We start from the raw sequence: 19,920 nt of genomic DNA on the forward strand, positions 1-19,920 counted from the left end.
TGCTGTATATTTCACTTGAAAAGTGCAGCCAAATGTGTTATGAAGCACGTAATTTCGGTTTTGCAAAAACGTTGCAATGCTCATGTAAATTTCATGAGAACAGGCTGTATAATACTAGTGCCTGGTTGTCTAGTGTTATCAAGCATGATTTTCTTGCAAGGCTTCTACACTGAGAAAGGTGAAGACAATTGTACTTACGTTGACTTCAGTGATAGCAATATCTACGACGCTACCGACAACAATTAAGGCATCAAACGTGTTCCATGCGTCAGTAAAATAATGCTGTTAATAGAGAGCACACCACACACAAGGAAGAGAGGGAGGAGAGGGGGAAAGAAATGAAAGGGGAGAGATAAAGAAATGGAAGAAATAGAAGTTGTGGAGGACACACAGGGTAAAGACAAGAAAGAAATACAGAAATTAAATCTCAGTAGTCAAGGAAGCAAGTTGTCAGTTAAAAAGTAGCTCAGCCTGAGCTGAAATCCGAGTCTGTTTGAGGTAAAAGGACTGAAGATGTCTTAAGATATAGCTGTCAGCAGATATAAGAGGGAACAGGGTCTTAAATTCTGGTTTACTTACATCAATCTCACTGAGCACTATGTCAACAATGCTGCCGATCACAACCAAAGCATCAAAGACGTTCCAGGCGTCCCCAAAATACCCCTGAGACACGCAAGGGGGTGGACGGCCAGGATATAATGTATGTGATTGATTAGCAATCAGCATTAGATGTGTTAGTAAAGTGACTATACAAAAATTCTTAATGTAAAAAAATTATTTGCATATTATTGTCATATACTAATATTAATGTATTAATCAATACACAAACCAAATTATTAAGCCTATTCGCACCAAGAGCAAATATTTGACAAGAATATGCCCTATGAACAAAACATTAATGCATTTCTATTAGAGGTGTGAATCTTTGGGTTTTGGGTTCGATTCACAGTTTCGATTCGATTCAAAAATGATTTTTGCAAATTCAAAATGATTCAAATCGATTCGAAATGAAATTCTATTTGATTAATGTTTCAATTCAGATTTTTATTTAAGACTGTTAAATAAAATTACTTAAGACTGTTTATTGCACCAAAAGTAACTTGAAAGGAAACACATTAAATACACGTACTGTACGTACAGGCTACTTGGAATACAATAAAAGTACAAGAGTACAATGTGTCAATAAAATATTTCAGAGCTGAACATAGCTAGAAAAGTATTCCATATTCCATATTTCACAATAAAAAAGCATTTGATTTTTAATCATTTTAATAATTTGCATGACCTTTCCATCACAACTTTAAAATTCCCTGATATTTCCAGGATTTCCATGACCATGGGGACCCTGAATCAGTAAACTAATCAAAATATCACAACATTAAAGTAACATCATCTGACTACATTCAGTTTCAAAGAAAAGAAAAAAGCAAACAAATAGATGCATTCAATTTAAATGTTTTCTGCACCCCAACTAAACAATGATGCCAGTAAAATGGCACTATTTTATCTTATAGAAAATAACGGCATAATAATTTTCCTCACAATTAAATCACTTTATTTCAGAAGTGGCCCAGTGTCAGAAATTCACTTGTACATTTAGAGTCAATACTTGCCCCCTGTATTTGATGAGGGCACAATTTGTTTTAACAATTTAAAACATAAACTGTGAATCTTATCTGTTTATGTCAAAATGTCAATTTATTCAATTCATTAATAAAAATTCTTAAGTCTGAGAATGTATTGCATCTTACCCTAAAAATAACATCAATGCCAACTATATCATAGGTTACAAATAAAAAACCAGAAGAATTCATTACGAGGGCATTTGAATTTCAGGAGCATTTTTATGATTCTAATGCCATTTTTGACCCAAGCTCCCCTTAATTTCAGACCATGGCCACGCAGCGAGTTGGCAGCTATATCAAAAGGTCTGAGCCTGTTTGACTCACGACAAGAGAGCTATTGCGAGCTGTTGTTTGCTAGTGAGATAGTGGCCATCTGGAGGAGATATCAGACATAAGGTACTTGAAAGACTCGGAAAGCTGTTCATAAAAAGTTTCAATGAGAGTTATGGATGGAACGGAGAGCAGGCACGATCCCGTGAAGTGCGATGAAAAGAGTGTAACGCGCGTCTGTGCGGGGAGAGCTGTGAGGGTGCGCACTCTGGGATGCGCTAGAGAATGAAGCCACGCATGTCTTATTCATATCACACATGTAACTAATTTAATATTTATATATTCTAAAATACTGTGTACTAATTTGCTGAATCGAGATTCATTCGATTTTTAACAGTTTAAATCGATTATTGATCAACACTAACGATTCTCGGTTCAAAAATCATATTTTAAGATCGATGCATATGAATCGGCAGGATTAGTAATCGATGCATCGAGAAAACGAGTGAATCATTACACCCTTAATTTCTATATACCTATTTATATCAGGAATGGAATTTGTTCGACAACAAAGCAAGAGTTTTTTTGTCCTTTCAGTGAAAAAACTATAAGATATAAGCTTATGGGTCATGTGTCCTTATAGATGTATAAATATTTTTATACTATACCTCCTTGCCGCCATTATATTACAGCAGCCGTTTATTATTACTAGCAGTACACTATTTTATTCTATTATTGTCATTAGACTGATATATTGCTTTATTACACGGCTGTCTGGAATACTCTATTCTGATTGGTCAATGGCGCCATCTAGCGGTCCGATATTCCTCTGTAACAACCGCACATTCACATATCAGACCACTCGTCCTGCGAGCTGTTCAGCGATTCTTTCTTTGCGTCGGGGTCATGATCACCCAGTCAGGGTTTATTGTACGATAACAAACGGCTGACTGTACATTATTCCTTACTAATGCAACAGTTAGTTCCGGTCCTCAAATCTAATTGGACGTGATGCGTTCCTAGTGTGCTGATATACATTCATTGAGCACTTTATTAGCAACACCTGTACACCTACATATCCATGCGATTATCTAATCAGCCAATCGTATGACAGCAGTGCAATGCATGAAATCATGCAGATACGGGTCAGGAGCTTCAGTTAATGTTCACATCAACCATCAGAATGGGAAAAAAATGTGATCTCAGTGATTTCGACCGTGGCATTAATTTTGGTGCCAGACGGGCTGGTTTGAATATTTCTGTATCAACTGCTGATCTCCTGGGATTTTCACACACAACAGTCTCTAGAGTCTACTCAGAATGGTTCCAAAAACAAAAAACATCCAATGAGCGGCAGTTCTGAGGAAACGTCTTGTTGATGGGAGAGGTCAACGGAGAATGGCCAGGCTCTAACTTATAGAAAGGCTACAGTAACTCAGATAACCCGTGTACAACTGTAGCGAGCAGAATGGTATCTCAGAATGCACAACACGTCGAACTTTGAGGCAAATGAGTGTCTTTTATGTTACGCAAGTCATTCTATCATTGACTCAAAACCGACCATTGGTTTAGTCAACAATGAACCAATGGAAGCGAATGAGAATAATTCATGAAAAGATTCATTCAAGAACAACACACCACTTGTTCAAAACAGAGTATTGAGAGCAAAGTTGTGCTTGATGGCTACTTTTTGAACTATTTTCGCTAGCAGAGGAGAAATTCACAAGTTGGCCAATTTTTGTCTGAAATGTGAGTTATTTAATGTTATTTACTTACAATATCACTTAATATTGCTTTAATATCATAGCATCACTATATCACTGCATAAAAGCACATTAAATTTGTAACATCAGATGGCGATTGACGGTTTTGTATCATTTGTTGTCAATTCATTTTATATTTTTGTTTTGTTCTTGGTGTGAACAGGCTTTTAAATAGGAAGGTTTACTAAAGAAAACACTAGAGTGGTCATGCACTTATCTTGCATAAAGGAAGAACTGTGCTGTTGCCAGTTTATGGACTATGTGCATGCAGTGTCTAAATGAGTTTTTCTCTACGAAGACACTGCAAGTCACAGCACACAGAACAGGTAAAATTACTGCACTACACACTGAGACGCTTACTAGCATTCTGTTCTTCTTCTCAACACAAACCTGCATGTGTTAAAGTGGTCAGTGGGGCAAAGGTAAGTTAATGTAAGAAAACCACTTGCATTTCAAATATAATGATGCTAGTGGTGCAGAAATGATACACTTCAGCTTTAAAATGAGAATGGGAAATGTTGACGGTGTGCATCTGTTTGTGTGTATGTGTTTAAATTACTCACCCTGGGTTTGAAGGCGATCAGTTTGAGTACCATCTCTACAGTGAAGACAGCAGTGAAGACCATGTTTAGGATGTCCATGACATAATTAAACAGCTCAGACTGACCATAGTGCTGGAAGATAAAAATAATGAATAAATTAAAAAAACAAAAAACAAAACAAAAACAGATGAACAAAAAGAACACATTTAGATAAAAGAAAAATTTTTAAAAAATCATATAATGTTATTATATGTCATATCATTTTCCACCACTGAAACAATTTATCTACTGACGTAACCAACTCCGCATAAGCAGGGAAAGATAACATTAATCAATCATTTGATAGCAAACAATCCATTAAATTTACAACTTACAAGTGCAAACGTATAACATATAGCATAGAAGTATAGAAATGTAATATTATTTATAACAGTTCAACAACTATTTAAACATTAAGCAAGAAATTACACTTCTAATAAACCTTAAAATAAGAAGAAATCATCTACGACAATATAAAGAACGGTACCTGCACTGCGAGACAGATGGTGTTAAGTAAGATCAGCACAAACATGATGTACTCAAAGCCGGTGGAGTTCACCACATACCAGAACTTATACTGATATGGGTTCTTTGGGATGTATCTTCTCAGAGGACGTGCTTTTAATGCATATTCCACACACTGACGCTGAAGACAACACAGATCAAATGTTCATGTTTTGTTTCCAGTTTTCCATTCAATGCATGCATAGTAATGCTTTATGCAGTATATCAGTAAAGCTCAAGAAATGAGCCAATAGTCATTGTACATTGATGGTAAAATTACAATGTAAACATATAAATGAGAAAAAGATAGAAAGTTTTATTCCCAGATAGCACACATACATTTCCAAGATGTCTGTTTAAGAGAGTTTCATCTGGAAAGCATTGCATTCAAACATCTTGCAAACATCTTAAAAAGAGCAGATTTGCAAACATTCTATATCATAAACATCTCAAAGACATCTGCTGACATCTGAGAGGAAATATCTTATAGACGTACTGCAGATGAGCAAAAAACCTAGAAAATACATCTTCCAGATTTAAATACATACATAAATAGACATCTGGGTGATGTACGTGTGCAATCAGGGTTGTTTAATTTCTTTTTTTACATCAGTGTTAATGAGCAAAATGGGTAAGGTAAGGTTTTTTTTATTATTTTTTTTACATTTTACACTTAGAGGAGGTCAACTTGTCTGCAAAATCATCAAAAGTGCAGAAATATGCAGTACACAGAACAAAGGTCAAAGAAACACAATGGCTCTGTACTAAACCCTAGTGAGCTACCTCGCTGTCTACTGTCTACATAGGCAGCCACCCTCTAAGGGGCCCTTCTGACCAAATGCGTTCTCACGCTATAAAAAGCTGGACGGAGTGCAACACATACAGTATAACAGAACGCAGGTGTCTCGAGACATGCTTTTAAAAGTTGATGTTCTGTTTAACTTGACACTGCATCTAAGAAAACATCCACACTAATCCGTTTATACTATCAGTTTGAAAACTCAATTTTCCTTTTCCCAACGTCATTATGTTGCAGTGTGGCGAGCGTTTTCGAAAGTCTCTGTTTTCGGTGGAGGAAAACATCATTCTAGTGTGGATGATAAGTCTAAAGACAAGAAAATCAATGCGCGAGATGCTAAAAAAACCCCAGCTAAAAGCAGTGTAACAATCAAAGACATCCATCCAGCACATGTTTACAAAGGAAAACTATGGAAAAAAATGGGCTGGCAGACATAAAAATGTGTTCGGTCATGGTGTGAATGGCCCTCGAGTCATCATCCTAACCTCACGTGAATCGCACGAGGGACACATATACTGTAGTTGATTCCAGTAAAGTTTGACGTTAGCATGTTGCTAACTTAACAACTCTCTAAAAGTAATAGCACACACAAGTTTTGGGTGAAACAGCCCCATTTTTAATCTGATGTAACTATTTTCTATCCATATCATTCAGTACTAAATAAAACAGTTTAAATAGAATAAACAGAGTAAAATATTTACTATACTATAGTAATTATGTTTTAAATTGACTTGGGGGCCAGTCTGCTATCTTGGATGACAATTCTCACTTAGCCCGACGCAATGCATAATGTACGTGTAATTATAATAAGTGCAATGCTGCCTGAGACTTTGGCAAGAACAGGGGGAGGCCTGCCTATGATGTTTTAAAAATTATGTCTATGTACGCCGCTCACTAAAGTTTGGAACAGAGCCAATGTTCCACATAATCTTTTTATGTGTCCACTCACCTGGTTTTTGTCCAGCTCGCAATTTTTGTACTCTTTCTCTCCCTGTTCTTGAAAAGTCACGATCACAAAACCCACAAAGATGTTCATCATGAAGAAGGCGATGATGATGATGTAGATGATGAAGAAGATAGAAATCTCCACACGGTAGTTGTAGATTGGACCCATGTTCTCACGGTTGGAGTCAATGGCCTTATACAACAACCTTAGGCAAGACAATGAGAAGAAATAAATGAGAGCCAAGGAAAAAGTGTACTTCAAGGAATAGATGAATCCAAAAATTAACATTCTGACATCAATGACACACCCTTATGTCTTTCCAAACCTGTATTTGTTGGCTGTCAAACTCCAAAAAGGATAAAAGAGCACCATACGAATCATGTGCTTTATTCCAAGAGGAACAGACCAAAATGTGTTCACTTAAAATCTTGCCCTCCGCTTTATGGTGCTTTTTTCTTTTCTTTTTGGAGCTTGAAATCTCTTGGTCACTACATTCTTTCTTTGAACGCAAAAGAGCAGCATTATCATTCTTCAGTATTCCCTCAAGGAAATAAAGTCTTTTGTATTTACTGTTTTGATTATAGATGTTGCAAGTTTTCAACTATTTTACTTTCATTTTTTGTCCACATCTGGGGCTAAGACAAATCTAATAGTTGTTTCGCATAATTTTGTCACAGTGTGTGTCAGCAATGTGATACTGAGCTGAGTGAGTGTGTAACTAACTGAACACTTCGAGTGTGTTGTTGTAATTACAGGGACAGCGTGATACAGTTCACAGTGGCACCCACAGCGTCAATACAAACATAAAAATCACTATAACACACTCATTTACTTCACCCTCCGGTTTTCAACAAAGGCACTCTACTGCCTGAACAAGAATTAGCAAAAGAAAGAACCAACATTTGCCATTTTACAATACACAATTACATGGTGCCATTCTCAACTCTACTTGCACAAATCACTAATATTACAGTCTAAAGCTGATTTGCAGTTTGCCTAGAGTATGCATCTATATCATGTATACTGTACACACTATATGTGTTTAGTATATTACTGTATACAAGTTCAATATCTGAAATATAATATGGTGCATATACAGTATACTGTAAGGTGTTATTCTATAACTGATCTATATTGAGGTACATTTATAAGATGTTATTTTTAATTGCTGTACACTGAGGTGTATAAATATAAGGTGTTATTTTACATATTTATATTTATAATCTATAATTGATCTATAATTGGATGCATACATAAGGTGTTATGTAGGTTTATATGTAAGGTGTTTTCAATTAACTATTCTATACTGAGGTGTGTATATACTATAAGGTGCTATTCTATACATTTTCTATATTGAGTTGTAAATATTTTTAGATGTTTTCTAACCAATCTTTTGAGGTGTATATATAAGGTGTTATTCTATAACTGATCTATATTGAGGTGTGTGTGTGTATATATATATATATATATATAAGGTGTTTTTTTATAACTGATCTATATCAAGGTTTGTATATATAAGGTGCTATTCTATAACTGGTCTATACTGAGATGCATATACAGTATAAGGTGTTATGTAGGTGTATATGTACGGTGTTGTTCTTTAACTGATCTATATATAGGATTGTATTTTTATAACTGATCTATACTGAGGTGTATAAATAAGGTGTTGTTCTATAACTGATCTATAAGGTGTAGGTCTATGACTGATCTATTTTGAGGTGTGTAAATATAAGGTGTGGTTCTATAACTGTTTTATATTGAGGTGTATAAGGTGTTATTCTATAACTGATCTATATTAAGATGCATGCATAAGGTGATATGTAAGGTGTGGTTCTGTAACTGATCTATATGAAGGTTTGTAAATACTATGAGGTGTTATTCTATAACTAATATATATATATTTAGGTGCAAATATAAGGTCTTATTCTATATACTATATCTATATCTACATTGAGATGAATATACAAGGTGTTATGTAGGTGTACTGTGCATGTAATGTGTGGTTCTATAACTGAGCTATATCAAGGTTTATACATCATATAAGGAGCTTTTCTATAACTGATCTATACTGAGGTGTGTAAATGTGTTATTTTATAACTGTGCTATATTATGGTGTTATTCTTTAATTGATCTATATTGCGATGAATATATAATGTATTATGAAGGTGTATACAGTATGTTGAGGTGTGTAAATATAAGGTGTTATTTTATAACTGTTCTATACTGAGGTGTATAAGGTGTTATTCTATAACATATCTATATTGATATGCATATATAAGGTGTTATGTAGGTTTACATGTAAGGTGTTGTCCTATAACTGTTCTATACTGAGGTGTGTATATAATATAAGGTGCTATACTATACACTTTCTTTACTGAGGTGTAAATATTTTGTGATGTTTTATAACTGTCAATCGAGGTGTATATTTAAGGTGTTATTCTATACCTGATATTCACTCACCGGCCACTTTATTAGGTACACCTGTACATCTACTTATTCATGCTATTATCTAATCAGCCAATTGTGTAGCAGCAGTGTACTGTATAAAATCATGCAGATATGGGTCAGGAGCTTCAGTTAATATTCACATCAACCATCAGACTGTGGAAAAAAATTCCCCTTTCTCTGTGTCCTTGGAGATTTATCAGAGCTTGATCCCACATCGCTTTATACTAAGCCTATAAATACAGCTCTAACAATTGCAAAGAAAGCTATTTTACAAAACTGGAAACTAAAAAATCATTAAGCATCAATCATTGGTCAAATTTATTATTAGAACATATATCATTGGAAAAAATAGCTGCTACATTAAAACAGGACATAAATAATTGTGATAAAATCTGGTCCCCTTTTATTCTCTTTTTCCAAGTAGATGAAAATCTACCTTCCTAATATGGAATGCCATGAATGCCTTGAACAAAATCACAATGAAACATTTATGATTATTTAGTGTATTATATATATATATATATATATATATATATAAGTTAAAGTATATATAAGGTGTTATTAATGTGTTATTCTCTAACTTTTTTTTATATTTATGTGAATAAGGTGTTATTCTCTAACTGATCTATATTAAGATGCATATACAAGATGTTATCTAGGTGTATATATAAGGTGTTGTTCTATAACTGAACTTTATTGAAGTGCATATACAGTATAAGATGTAATGTAGGTGAATATACTGTATAAGGTGTTCATTATATATGTGTTGTTAGATGCTTACGCTGGCCAGCCTTCAAACGTGGACACTGTGAATAGAGCCATCATAGCCATGAGCACGTTATCAAAGTTGTAATCGCTGTTGTGCCACTGGCGCTTCTGAATGATTGGCTGATTCACATCTCCTTCCTTGTACATTATATACGTTCCCCTGTGAAAGAAAGAGAGCAGAGTGCCACAGCTTCATGAAGTGAACTTCTTTAAACATAAAAGCTTCAATTTCTGCAATGAATTTGAAATGTATGTATTTATAAGACTTCAATAATATATATAAAAAAATCTGTCTACCAATCTACTATATATTTGTTTTAAAATATAATAAATTGGTTTAAAAAAAAATGTATGACAATAATCTCCTTTTTGTTCTCTATTAGTTATTACAATAATTTGAGACACCTGAAGTCCAATATACTAAGTACAGCTTCAGGTGATGATAAAAGTAAGTTTTAATTAGACTGACTTGCACTCCTCTGGGCTGGACTTGGCTTCATCGTTACAACGATAAAACTTCCCCTAAAGAAAAGGAAGAGAGTTAAGGTCATGTTATAGGCTTCTATTATAACACAAGCTTAACAGTTTCTTTTGTGATAAGTGCATACGATTTGAGAAAAGGTGACTTAAGAGTTATACACAGAGATAACAAAATGACAGTTTGCTGTTTGTACATCATTGCTCACCTTGAAGAGCTGTACGCCAATGCAGGCGAACATGAACTGTAGCAGTGTGGTGACAATCATAATGTTTCCAATAGTCCTGATGGCCACAAACACACATTGGACCACATGCTGCAGAGAACAAAGGTCAAAGGTTAACAGACATTTATAATCACTTAAACAGCTAGACGAGCATGTAAGCCCTAGGACTGTTTTTTCCACAAATAATCATATTAAAACTTGTTTATTTTGATAAGCACTAATATTATCAGAGTGAAAAGGCAGAACCTTGAGTCCTTTAGCTCTGTTTATGGCCCTGAGTGGACGCAGAACCCTCAGGACTCTCAGGATCTTTACCACAGAAATGGCCGATGATCTGCAAAAGACACAAAACGTGTTCATGTTTACACAAGCATGCTGATCAAAAATTAGGATGAAATCATTCAAATCCACAAGAATGATAAGCTCTATTGCATAACCCTGCTGAAAAGATTGGCATATGTTGAGGTTTAATGCTGGTGTGCCTAACTAGGTTTCTGAACTAGCTAAACCAACAAGAATTAACCAACTTCACGGAAAAGTTCAAGCTAAGTTTTACTGGTGAACAGCAAGGTGATGCTGGTCCACCAGTCAAACTAGCAACAAAGCAGTACTAACCAGCATTACTCACAGAAAAGAAAAGAAAAGAAAAAATAATCACACAACAAAAAAGTCTTAATTAGAATTTTTGTCTTGTTTCCAGTAAAAAATATCTAAACATCCATAAAAACAAAATAAATTGTGTAAGATAATAAGACTTGCTTTCAGAGCATGTATCCAGAATAAACTTTATTTTCCAACACTTTACAATACGGCTCTATTCATTAACATTTGTGAATACATTATGAATCATAAACTAACAATGAACAGTTATTTTTACAGCATTTATTAATGTTGGAAATGTTAATTATAATTACAAGTACTTTTATGATTTTATATATATATATATATATATATATATATATATATATATATATATATATATATATATATATATATATATATATTATTAATTATGATATATATACAGTGGCAAGAAAAAGTATGTGAATCATTTGGAATTAGTCACAAGTCACAAGTTTAGACAAAGCACAATGTGCTTACGCTAACAACACACAAGCAATAATAATCTTTTATGTCTTTATTGAACACATACCATTAACATTAACAGTGCTGTGGAAAAAGTAAGTAAACCCTTAGTCTAAAGACAAAAAAAAAAGCAAAAGCTAATTAGAGTCAGGAGTTGGCATAATTAGAGTTAGGAGTTGGCAAACCTGAGATTGGAGGTGTGGATTAGAGCTATTATGAATGATAAAAATCACTCAAACATTTTGAGTTTGCTATTCACAAGATGCATCTGCTAACGTGGACCATGCCTCACAAAAAAGAGATCTCAGAAGACCTACGATCAAGTATTGTTGCTTTGCATAAAGCTGGAAAGGGTTACAAAGTTATCTTGAAGAGCTTAGATATTCATCTGTCCACAGTTAGACAAATTTTCTATAAATGCTGATTGAGACGATTGAGTACTGTGGCTACTCTCCCTAGAAGTGCCCATCCAACCAAGATGACTCAAAGGGCACACCACAGAATGCTCAATGAGGTAAAAAAGAACCCTAGAGTGACAGCTAAAGACTTGAAGACATTATTGGAACTGGGTAACATCTCTGTTCATGAGTTTACTATATGGAAAACATTAAACAGGCAAGGTGTCCATGGCAAGACAGCACAAAGGAAGCCACTGCTTTCCAACAAAAACACTGCTGTGCACCTGAAAGACCACCTTGACACTCCTCAACACTACTTGGAAAATGTTTTGTGAACTGATGAAACTAAGGTTGAATTATTTAGGAAGAACAAGCAGCACTACAAATTGCGTAAAAAGGGCACCGAACATCAACATGAAAACATCATCCCAACAGTGAAGTACGGTGGAGGGAGCATCATGATTGGGGCTGCTTTGCTACTTCGTGCTTTGACTGCTTGCCATCATCGAGGGAAAAATTAATTCCCAAGTTTATCAAAATATCCTACAAGATAATATCAGGTTGGCTGTGCGCCAGTTGAAGCTCAGTAGAAGTTGAGTGATGCAGCAGGACAATGACCCTAAACATCGAAGTAAATCCACTACAGAATGGCTTCAAAAAAAGAAAATCCACCTTTTGGCTTAGTCAGAGCCCAGACCTTAACCCAATAGAGATGCTGTGGAATGACCTCAAGAGAGCCGTTCACACCACATCCTAAGAATATGGCTGAGCTGAAGCAGTTCTGTAAGGAAGAATGGTCCAAAATTGCTTCTAAACATTCTACCGGAAATGCTTGGTTGATGTTATTGCTGCCAAAGGAGGATCGACCAGTTATTAAATCCAAGGGTTCACTTACTTTTTACACAGAACTGTGAATTTTTAATGGGATGTGTCCAATAAAGACACAATAAAGTCTTTACAGGCAAGCATGTGCTTTCTTCAGCAAAGGCTACTTCCTAGCCACTCTCCCATATGGCCCTTTTTGTGCAATCGTTTTGGGATTGTTGAGCCACGGACATTATGTTCAGTCGCAGCCACTGACTTCTGTAGCTCAGTCAGAGTGATGGTTGGTTTTGCAGTAGCCTCTCTGACAAGTGCCATTCTTGTTTGCTGACTAAGTTTGGGGGGACAGCTTGCTCTAGGCAGAGTGAATGTGGTTCCTTATTTCTTCCACTTCTGTATGATAGACTGCAGTGAGCTCCGAGGTATGTTCATTGCCTTTGAAATGGCCTTGTATCCATCCCCAGATTTGTGCATCTCCACAATTATATCCCATGTTTAAATGCTCTTTTGTCTTAATTTTGGTTTGTTTTAAAGGAAAATCCAAGCATAGAGTTTGATCTTATAGAAAGGGAAAGAATTTATGCTTATGAAGTAATTGAGAGAAGCTAAAGCACTAATTTCCAACACTAGTGGAGACCAGAAGAACAAATTGGATGTCTTTATAAGACAATATCTTGCATCAAAGCAAGGTTAACCTAGTAACTACGAAGGGTATGAATACTTTTTTTATTCTCAAAATTTTAGTTGTAGGTTTTATTTTATTTTATTTTTAATTTTTAAAGATTTGGACATTTTTTATTTGTCATGGTATTCAATGCTGTGTACCAGCTGGAGAAAAAGACATATTTTAATATATAAATAATAATATAATAATAAAAAAACTTTTTCAACACAGTGCTACTTTTTCAAGACACTGTACTATATATATACAGGTGCATCTCAATAAATTAGAATGTCGTGGAAAAGTTCATTTATTTCAGTAATTCAACTCAAATTGTGAAACTCGTGTATTAAAGAAATTCAATGCACACAGACTGAAGTAGTTTAAGTCTTTGGTTCTTTTAATTGTGATGATTTTGGCTCACATTTAACAAAAACCCACCAATTCACTATCTCAACAAATTAGAATACATCATAAGACCAATAAAAAAAACATTTTTAGTGAATTGTTGGCCTTCTGGAAAGTATGTTCATTTACTGTATATGTACTCAATACTTGGTAGGGGCTCCTTTTGCTTTAATTACTGCCTCAATTCGGCATGGCATGGAGTTGATCAGTTTGTGGCACTGCTGAGGTGGTATGGAAGCCCAGGTTTCTTTGATAGTGGCCTTCAGCTCATCTGCATTTTTGGTCTCTTGTTTCTCATTTTCCTCTTGACAATACCCCATAGATTCTCTATGGGGTTCAGGTCTGGTGAGTTTGCTGGCCAGTCAAGCACACCAACACCATGGTCATTTAACCAACTTTTGGTGCTTTTGGCAGTGTGGGCAGGTGCCAAATCCTGCTGGAAAATGAAATCAGCATCTTTAAAAAGCTGGTCAGCAGAAGGAAGCATGAAGTGCTCCAAAATTACTTGGTAAACGGGTGCAGTGACTTTGGTTTTCAAAAAACACAATGGACCAACACCAGCAGATGACATTGCACCCCAAATCATCACAGACTGTGGAAACTTAACACTGGACTTCAAGCAACTTGGGCTATGAGCTTCTCCACCCTTCCTCCAGACTCTAGGACCTTGGTTTCCAAATGAAATACAAAACTTGCTCTCATCTGAAAAGAGGACTTCAGACCACTGGGCAACAGTCCAGTTCTTCTTCTCCTTAGCCCAGGTAAGACGGCTCTGACGTTGTCTGTGGTTCAGGAGTGGCTTAACAAGAGGAATACGACAACTGTAGCCAAATTCCTTGACACGTCTGTGTGTGGTGGCTCTTGATGCCTTGACCCCAGCCTCAGTCCATTCCTTGTGAAGTTCACCCAAATTCTTGAATCGATTTTGCTTGACAATCCTCATAAGGCTGCGGTTCTCTCGGTTGGTTGTGCATCTTTTTCTTCCACACTTTTTCCTTCCACTCAACTTTCTGTTAACGTGCTTGGATACAGCACTCTGTGAACAGCCAGCTTCTTTGGCAATGAATGTTTGTGGCTTACCCTCCTTGTGAAGGCTGTCAATGATTGTCTTCTGGACAACTGTCAGATCAGCAGTCTTCCCCATGATTGTGTAGCCTAGTGAACCAAACTGAGAGACCATTTTGAAGGCTCAGGAAACCTTTGCAGGCGTTTTGATTTGATTAGCTGATTGACATGTCACCATATTCTAATTTTTTGAGATAGTGAATTGGTGGGTTTTTGTTAAATGTGAGCCAAAATCATCACAATTAAAAGAACCAAAGACTTAAACTACTTCAGTCTGTGTGCACTGAATTTATTTAATACACGAGTTTCACAATTTGAGTTGAATTACTGAAATAAATGAACTTTTCCACGACATTCTAATTTATTGAGATGCACCTGTATATATATATATATATACAGTATATGCATTAACTTTCATTAACTAATCATGCATTAACTAATGTTAAAAATGTATATGTAGAAAATGCTGTAAAAGAATTATTCATTGTTAGTTCATGTGAAATGTTGCATTAACTAATGTTAACAAATACAATCTTATTGTAAAGCGTACACTTTTTTTCTTACACCATTGGCAAACAATTTTTTTTCTGTCTTAAGTATAAACCTCATTAGATTTAGTTAAATTTATGTTTATAACAAGAAAAATGTTTTGCCAGGGGGCCTGGGTAGCTCAGCAATTACTGACGCTGACTACCACCCTTGGAGTCACGAGTTCGAATCCAGGGTGTGCTGAGTGACTCCAGCCAGGTCTTCTAAGCAACCAAATTGGCCCGGTTGCTAGGGAGTGTAGAGTCACATAGGGTAACCTCCTCGTGGTCGCTACAATGTGGTTCGCTCTCGGTGGGGCGCGTGGTGAGTTGTGCGTGGATGCCGTGGAGAATAGCGTGAAGCCTCCACATGCGCTATGTCTCTGCGGTAACGCGCTCAACCTGCCTGTGTTAAGATGCGTGGATTGACGTCTTAGACACGGAGGCAACTCGCTGGATTGGGGCGAGTCACTATGCCACCATGAGGACATAGAGCGCATTGGGAATTGGGCATTCCAAATTGGGGAGAAAAGGGGAAAAATCCAAAACAAAAAAAACAAAAAAAAGAAATACTTTGCCAATGGGGTTAGAAAAATTACATTAATTCAAAAAGTATAGAACAAAATGGAGGCTTTTGCTTATGTCTCCTGCTTAAGATAAATTAAACATAAATTAAAATGAAACATAACTGAAATACAGTATAACACCACTCACTGTATTCCAAAAGAGACCAGAGACACGCCGACCACCAGCAGATCAAGAAGATTGAAGTAGTTCCTGCAGAATGCCCCTTTGTGGAGAAATGCACCATACGTTGTCATCTGAGAAGCAAGAATACATGGTCAGGATTTGCCCTGCAGTGGCAGAGGACAAACACACACACCTCCACAACAAATCACACTCTCAGAAATAACACACATTCACCCAAACACATATAGACTCCCAAACAGAAAGCAAAACAAATATACACTCCTTGATATCACTCTTTTTTAAGGGTGGCATGCTCAGAGTTCGACTAAAGGCAAGATGCTAACACTAACTCCGCCAAACCCTCACAGCTTTGTCAACATGAATGTAGTAGTAAGCTCTGTTTCACAATCCACCACATGAGGGCCAGGCAATAAAACATGCTGTTTGTTGCCGAGCTTTAAAAGAGCCTAGCTACAGAGAGAAACAGAGATAGAGAGAGGCAGACAGCGAGAATTAAGATCAAGAGAAGTTAGTAGATGGATAAAGTCAAGAGAAGAGTTAAAAACAGAGAAAGAGACCAAAGAAAGAGAAGGGATCTATCTATTAGGCGATCTGAAATGAGAACTTCTCTTACTGTCACATTCATGTGAGCCGTTTTATCGTTGAGAACATTTCACCCTGTTCCCTCGACAAGATTCAATAACGAAAAAAGGGGAGAAAGCTCCTACTGCAACCTCATAATTAGCAGGCAGAGAAAAAACCAGCCAAACCAAAGCAAGTCGCTCCAAAATCATGAATGCAAAGGATTTATCCGCTGAATGAATTTAAATACAGATGCTACCAGATACCACAAAGGAAAGCACTGGGTTATGTTACCTTTTGTTGGCAGATCTGAGACCAGTTTTGGCTAAAGTTTGTGTAAATGTTCTTCAAGGAACATTTCGTTTCAGTACAAGTTAAATGGTAACAATATCATTGTTAGTGTTTTTTTTTGTTATTTTTTTTACATTTTGTTTTTTCATTGTAAAATACATTGTAAGTGTATTTCTGAGAAGCAAAACCCAGAAATACACTTACAATAGAAGTCTATGGGGTTCATTGTTCTGGAGGGTTTAAAAGCAGAAATGTGATGCTCATATAAATATTTTTAAAGTGCTTCCATGAATTGTTCATAAAAACCTTTTTATTATTTGATCTGTAAAGCTGTTTTAACTGTCTGTCCTTTTTGGGGTGGGGTTACCTTTCTGCCAAAAGAGCTTGTATTGAAACTAAACCATTCTTTAACACTTAGTAGCTTAAGTTAGTGATCACTGGTCCAAAATCAGCACTAATTAAAATTGAATCTCTTGATAAAATCAGATTATACTGGAGTTGTTAAATGACATCCAGCTAAAGCTGAAACTGTGCTGCCCCATGTGGTTCTGGAGGTCACATTGCATTGATAAGCACTCAGCCAAGGGGATTGCAGACTGAACCATGTTCTAAACAAGCATGGTTGTATTTGCCCCCTCTTTTATGGACTGGATACAGGCCAATCAGTTATGAAGGCATGAGAGAGAGGCAGCTCTGTTATCATTTCACAAAGAGTTGCATAGTTTCATCTACAGTAATTATAATTAATGTTTTTCTCCTCTAAAAGAGGGACACTTTCTTGATTCCTCCAGACTGGTTACCTTCATACTTCCCTAACCCCACTTTTGACCAATCAGAGCTGAGTTCAAACTTGCCGTATGTGAAAACCTGACAACTCTTGTGGCGAGTGTGTGTTTGATGAAGATGGAATTTCATGTACATTTCTTTTCTTGTAGTCTTTTAGTAAAAGAGGTGCCGTGGTTGAAAATAAGAGTAAGAAAAAAAGAGACTAATCAAGCCAGGTAGTCTTTAAAGTAGCAGGTGACACACATGGAGATAATGCAGCCAGGTCTATGTGCCGAAAGGTTACCTTTAATACGATCTCAAATGTAAACATACTAGTGAAGACATAATCTGCATAGCCTAGGACCTGGAATAAACCAAACGATTACAGCGTTATTGTACAGACAGCACACACAACACAAAGGCACAGGGCACGACATTTACCTTCAACACGATCTCTACAGTAAAGATAGCCGTGAAAGCATAGTCAAAGTAACCAAGTATCTGCAAAGAGTAACGTACATGTTTAACAAAGATAAAAGACATTTATCAATCATCGTTATCATGAGATTATTTATATTTATTCTGTATGTATTTTAATTATACCAAGGTGTACCAGGTTGTCTGTAATGGTAACACCATAAAAACATTAATGTTTCAGAGAAGGAAGTTTCCTTAGTACAAAAGAAAAAGATTAGAACAAGTTTGGCAGAAGAAAGCATGAAAAGAAAAAAGGAAAAAAACAGAACAGCTAAGTATATATAACTTCACAGGCCAAAATATTGTCAAGACTTTGGTTTATATTGCTTGGTTTATATATACAGATTTATTTTACTTTATCAGTAATTTATTTGGAATACTCTTTAGTTTTAGTTTTCATATTTAGAACCTGAGTACCTTAACTATATAGTTCTTATCCAGAAAAGGCAATTTTAAAAATTCAAATTCTCTCATCATTTATTCATCCTCATGGCATCCCAGATGTGTTTGACTTTCTTTTCTTCTGTTGAACACAAATGAATATTTCAGCTCTGTAGGTCCATACAATGCACGTGAATGGTGACCAGGCCTTTCAAGCTCCAAAAAGTACATAAATGCATCATTACAGTAATCCATACGACTTCAGTGGTTAAATCCATGTCTTCATAAGCAATATAATAGGCGTGGGTGAGAAACAGATAAATATTTAAGGCCTTTTTAACTATAAATCTTACAGTTGGTTTATAGTGAAAAAGGATTGAAATATTGATCTGTTTCTCACCCAAAGTGATTGCATCGCTTAAGAAGACATATTAAACCACCGTAGTCATATGGATTACTTTTGTGCAGTCTTTATGTGATTTTTGGAGCTTCAAAGGTCTGGCCACCATTCACTCGCATTAAAAGGATCTAAAGAGCTGAAATTTCTACTAAAAATCTTTGTTTGTGTTCTGCAGGAGAAAGGAAGTCAAACACATCTGAGATGGCATGAAAGCGAGTAAATGATGAGAGAATTTTCACTTGACATGTTAGCAATTAACTGTCATTTACAGTTCTGTTTTAGTTTAATTTACTGTAGATGACAGAACTAATGAAGAGTTTTGGGACATTCAGGATATGAAATGTCTCTTTAGACCATGTTTGTGTGGGTGTGTCTTTGCAAGACGAACTTACAATGTTGCGGGCCGAGAAGTTTCTGATTGGATCCTCGGCAGCCAAGGAGGCGGAGCTTAGCATGATGAACACAAGGATGAGGTTGGTGAAGATGTGATGGTTAATCAGCTTGTGGCATGCGACTCGAATTCTAAAAGAGAGAAAAGAGAGAAATGTAAAAGGTCAAGGCTTGACATCGTAAACATTGAACGTGTGTATAAAGATGGAGAAATTCAGAAATTAAATACATTCATTAACAAATTACAAAAGATTCAATGTCTGTAATAGTGTTGTTGCACAGCATTTGTTTTTCATATGTGCATGTGGGTGGATGTCATAAAAGCATGTCCAGGGGCCTGATGTATAAATGCTGCATTTGCACAAAATGGGCACTGAATTGTGCGTACGCAATTTCCAACGCACACATCAGGATTTGTAAAAAAAATCAACTTGGCATAAATATGTGCGCATTATCCGCACACTCTTGACTATGTGTACGCGCTCTTTTACTGGTGTGTGTGAATTGCCAACTCCAACTGGACACGTAATGAACTGAACAGACTCCGCTTTTCTTTTAATAAACCACAT

The 19,920-nt window shown here is 36.0% G+C and overlaps 1 protein-coding gene across 1 annotated transcript in view; it reads right to left on the reverse strand.

Moving 5' to 3' along the window:
* The window catches only part of LOC127426069 (voltage-dependent L-type calcium channel subunit alpha-1D-like), an 88,991-nt gene that overhangs the window by 35,659 nt on the left and 33,412 nt on the right, over positions 1-19,920 (reverse strand). The window contains exons 17-27 of the mRNA XM_051672553.1: positions 19,354-19,483; positions 18,145-18,204; positions 16,090-16,196; positions 10,655-10,742; positions 10,391-10,498; positions 10,174-10,226; positions 9,718-9,864; positions 6,492-6,693; positions 4,727-4,885; positions 4,222-4,332; positions 199-282 (exon numbers count right to left, since the gene is read on the reverse strand). Of these exons, the coding sequence (XP_051528513.1) occupies positions 199-282; positions 4,222-4,332; positions 4,727-4,885; positions 6,492-6,693; positions 9,718-9,864; positions 10,174-10,226; positions 10,391-10,498; positions 10,655-10,742; positions 16,090-16,196; positions 18,145-18,204; positions 19,354-19,483 (1,249 nt within the window). The remainder of the gene's footprint in view (positions 1-198; positions 283-4,221; positions 4,333-4,726; positions 4,886-6,491; positions 6,694-9,717; positions 9,865-10,173; positions 10,227-10,390; positions 10,499-10,654; positions 10,743-16,089; positions 16,197-18,144; positions 18,205-19,353; positions 19,484-19,920) is intronic.

This window comes from Myxocyprinus asiaticus, chromosome 35 (assembly GCF_019703515.2).
Source record: "Myxocyprinus asiaticus isolate MX2 ecotype Aquarium Trade chromosome 35, UBuf_Myxa_2, whole genome shotgun sequence".
In the NCBI taxonomy this organism is placed as follows: domain Eukaryota; kingdom Metazoa; phylum Chordata; class Actinopteri; order Cypriniformes; family Catostomidae; genus Myxocyprinus; species Myxocyprinus asiaticus.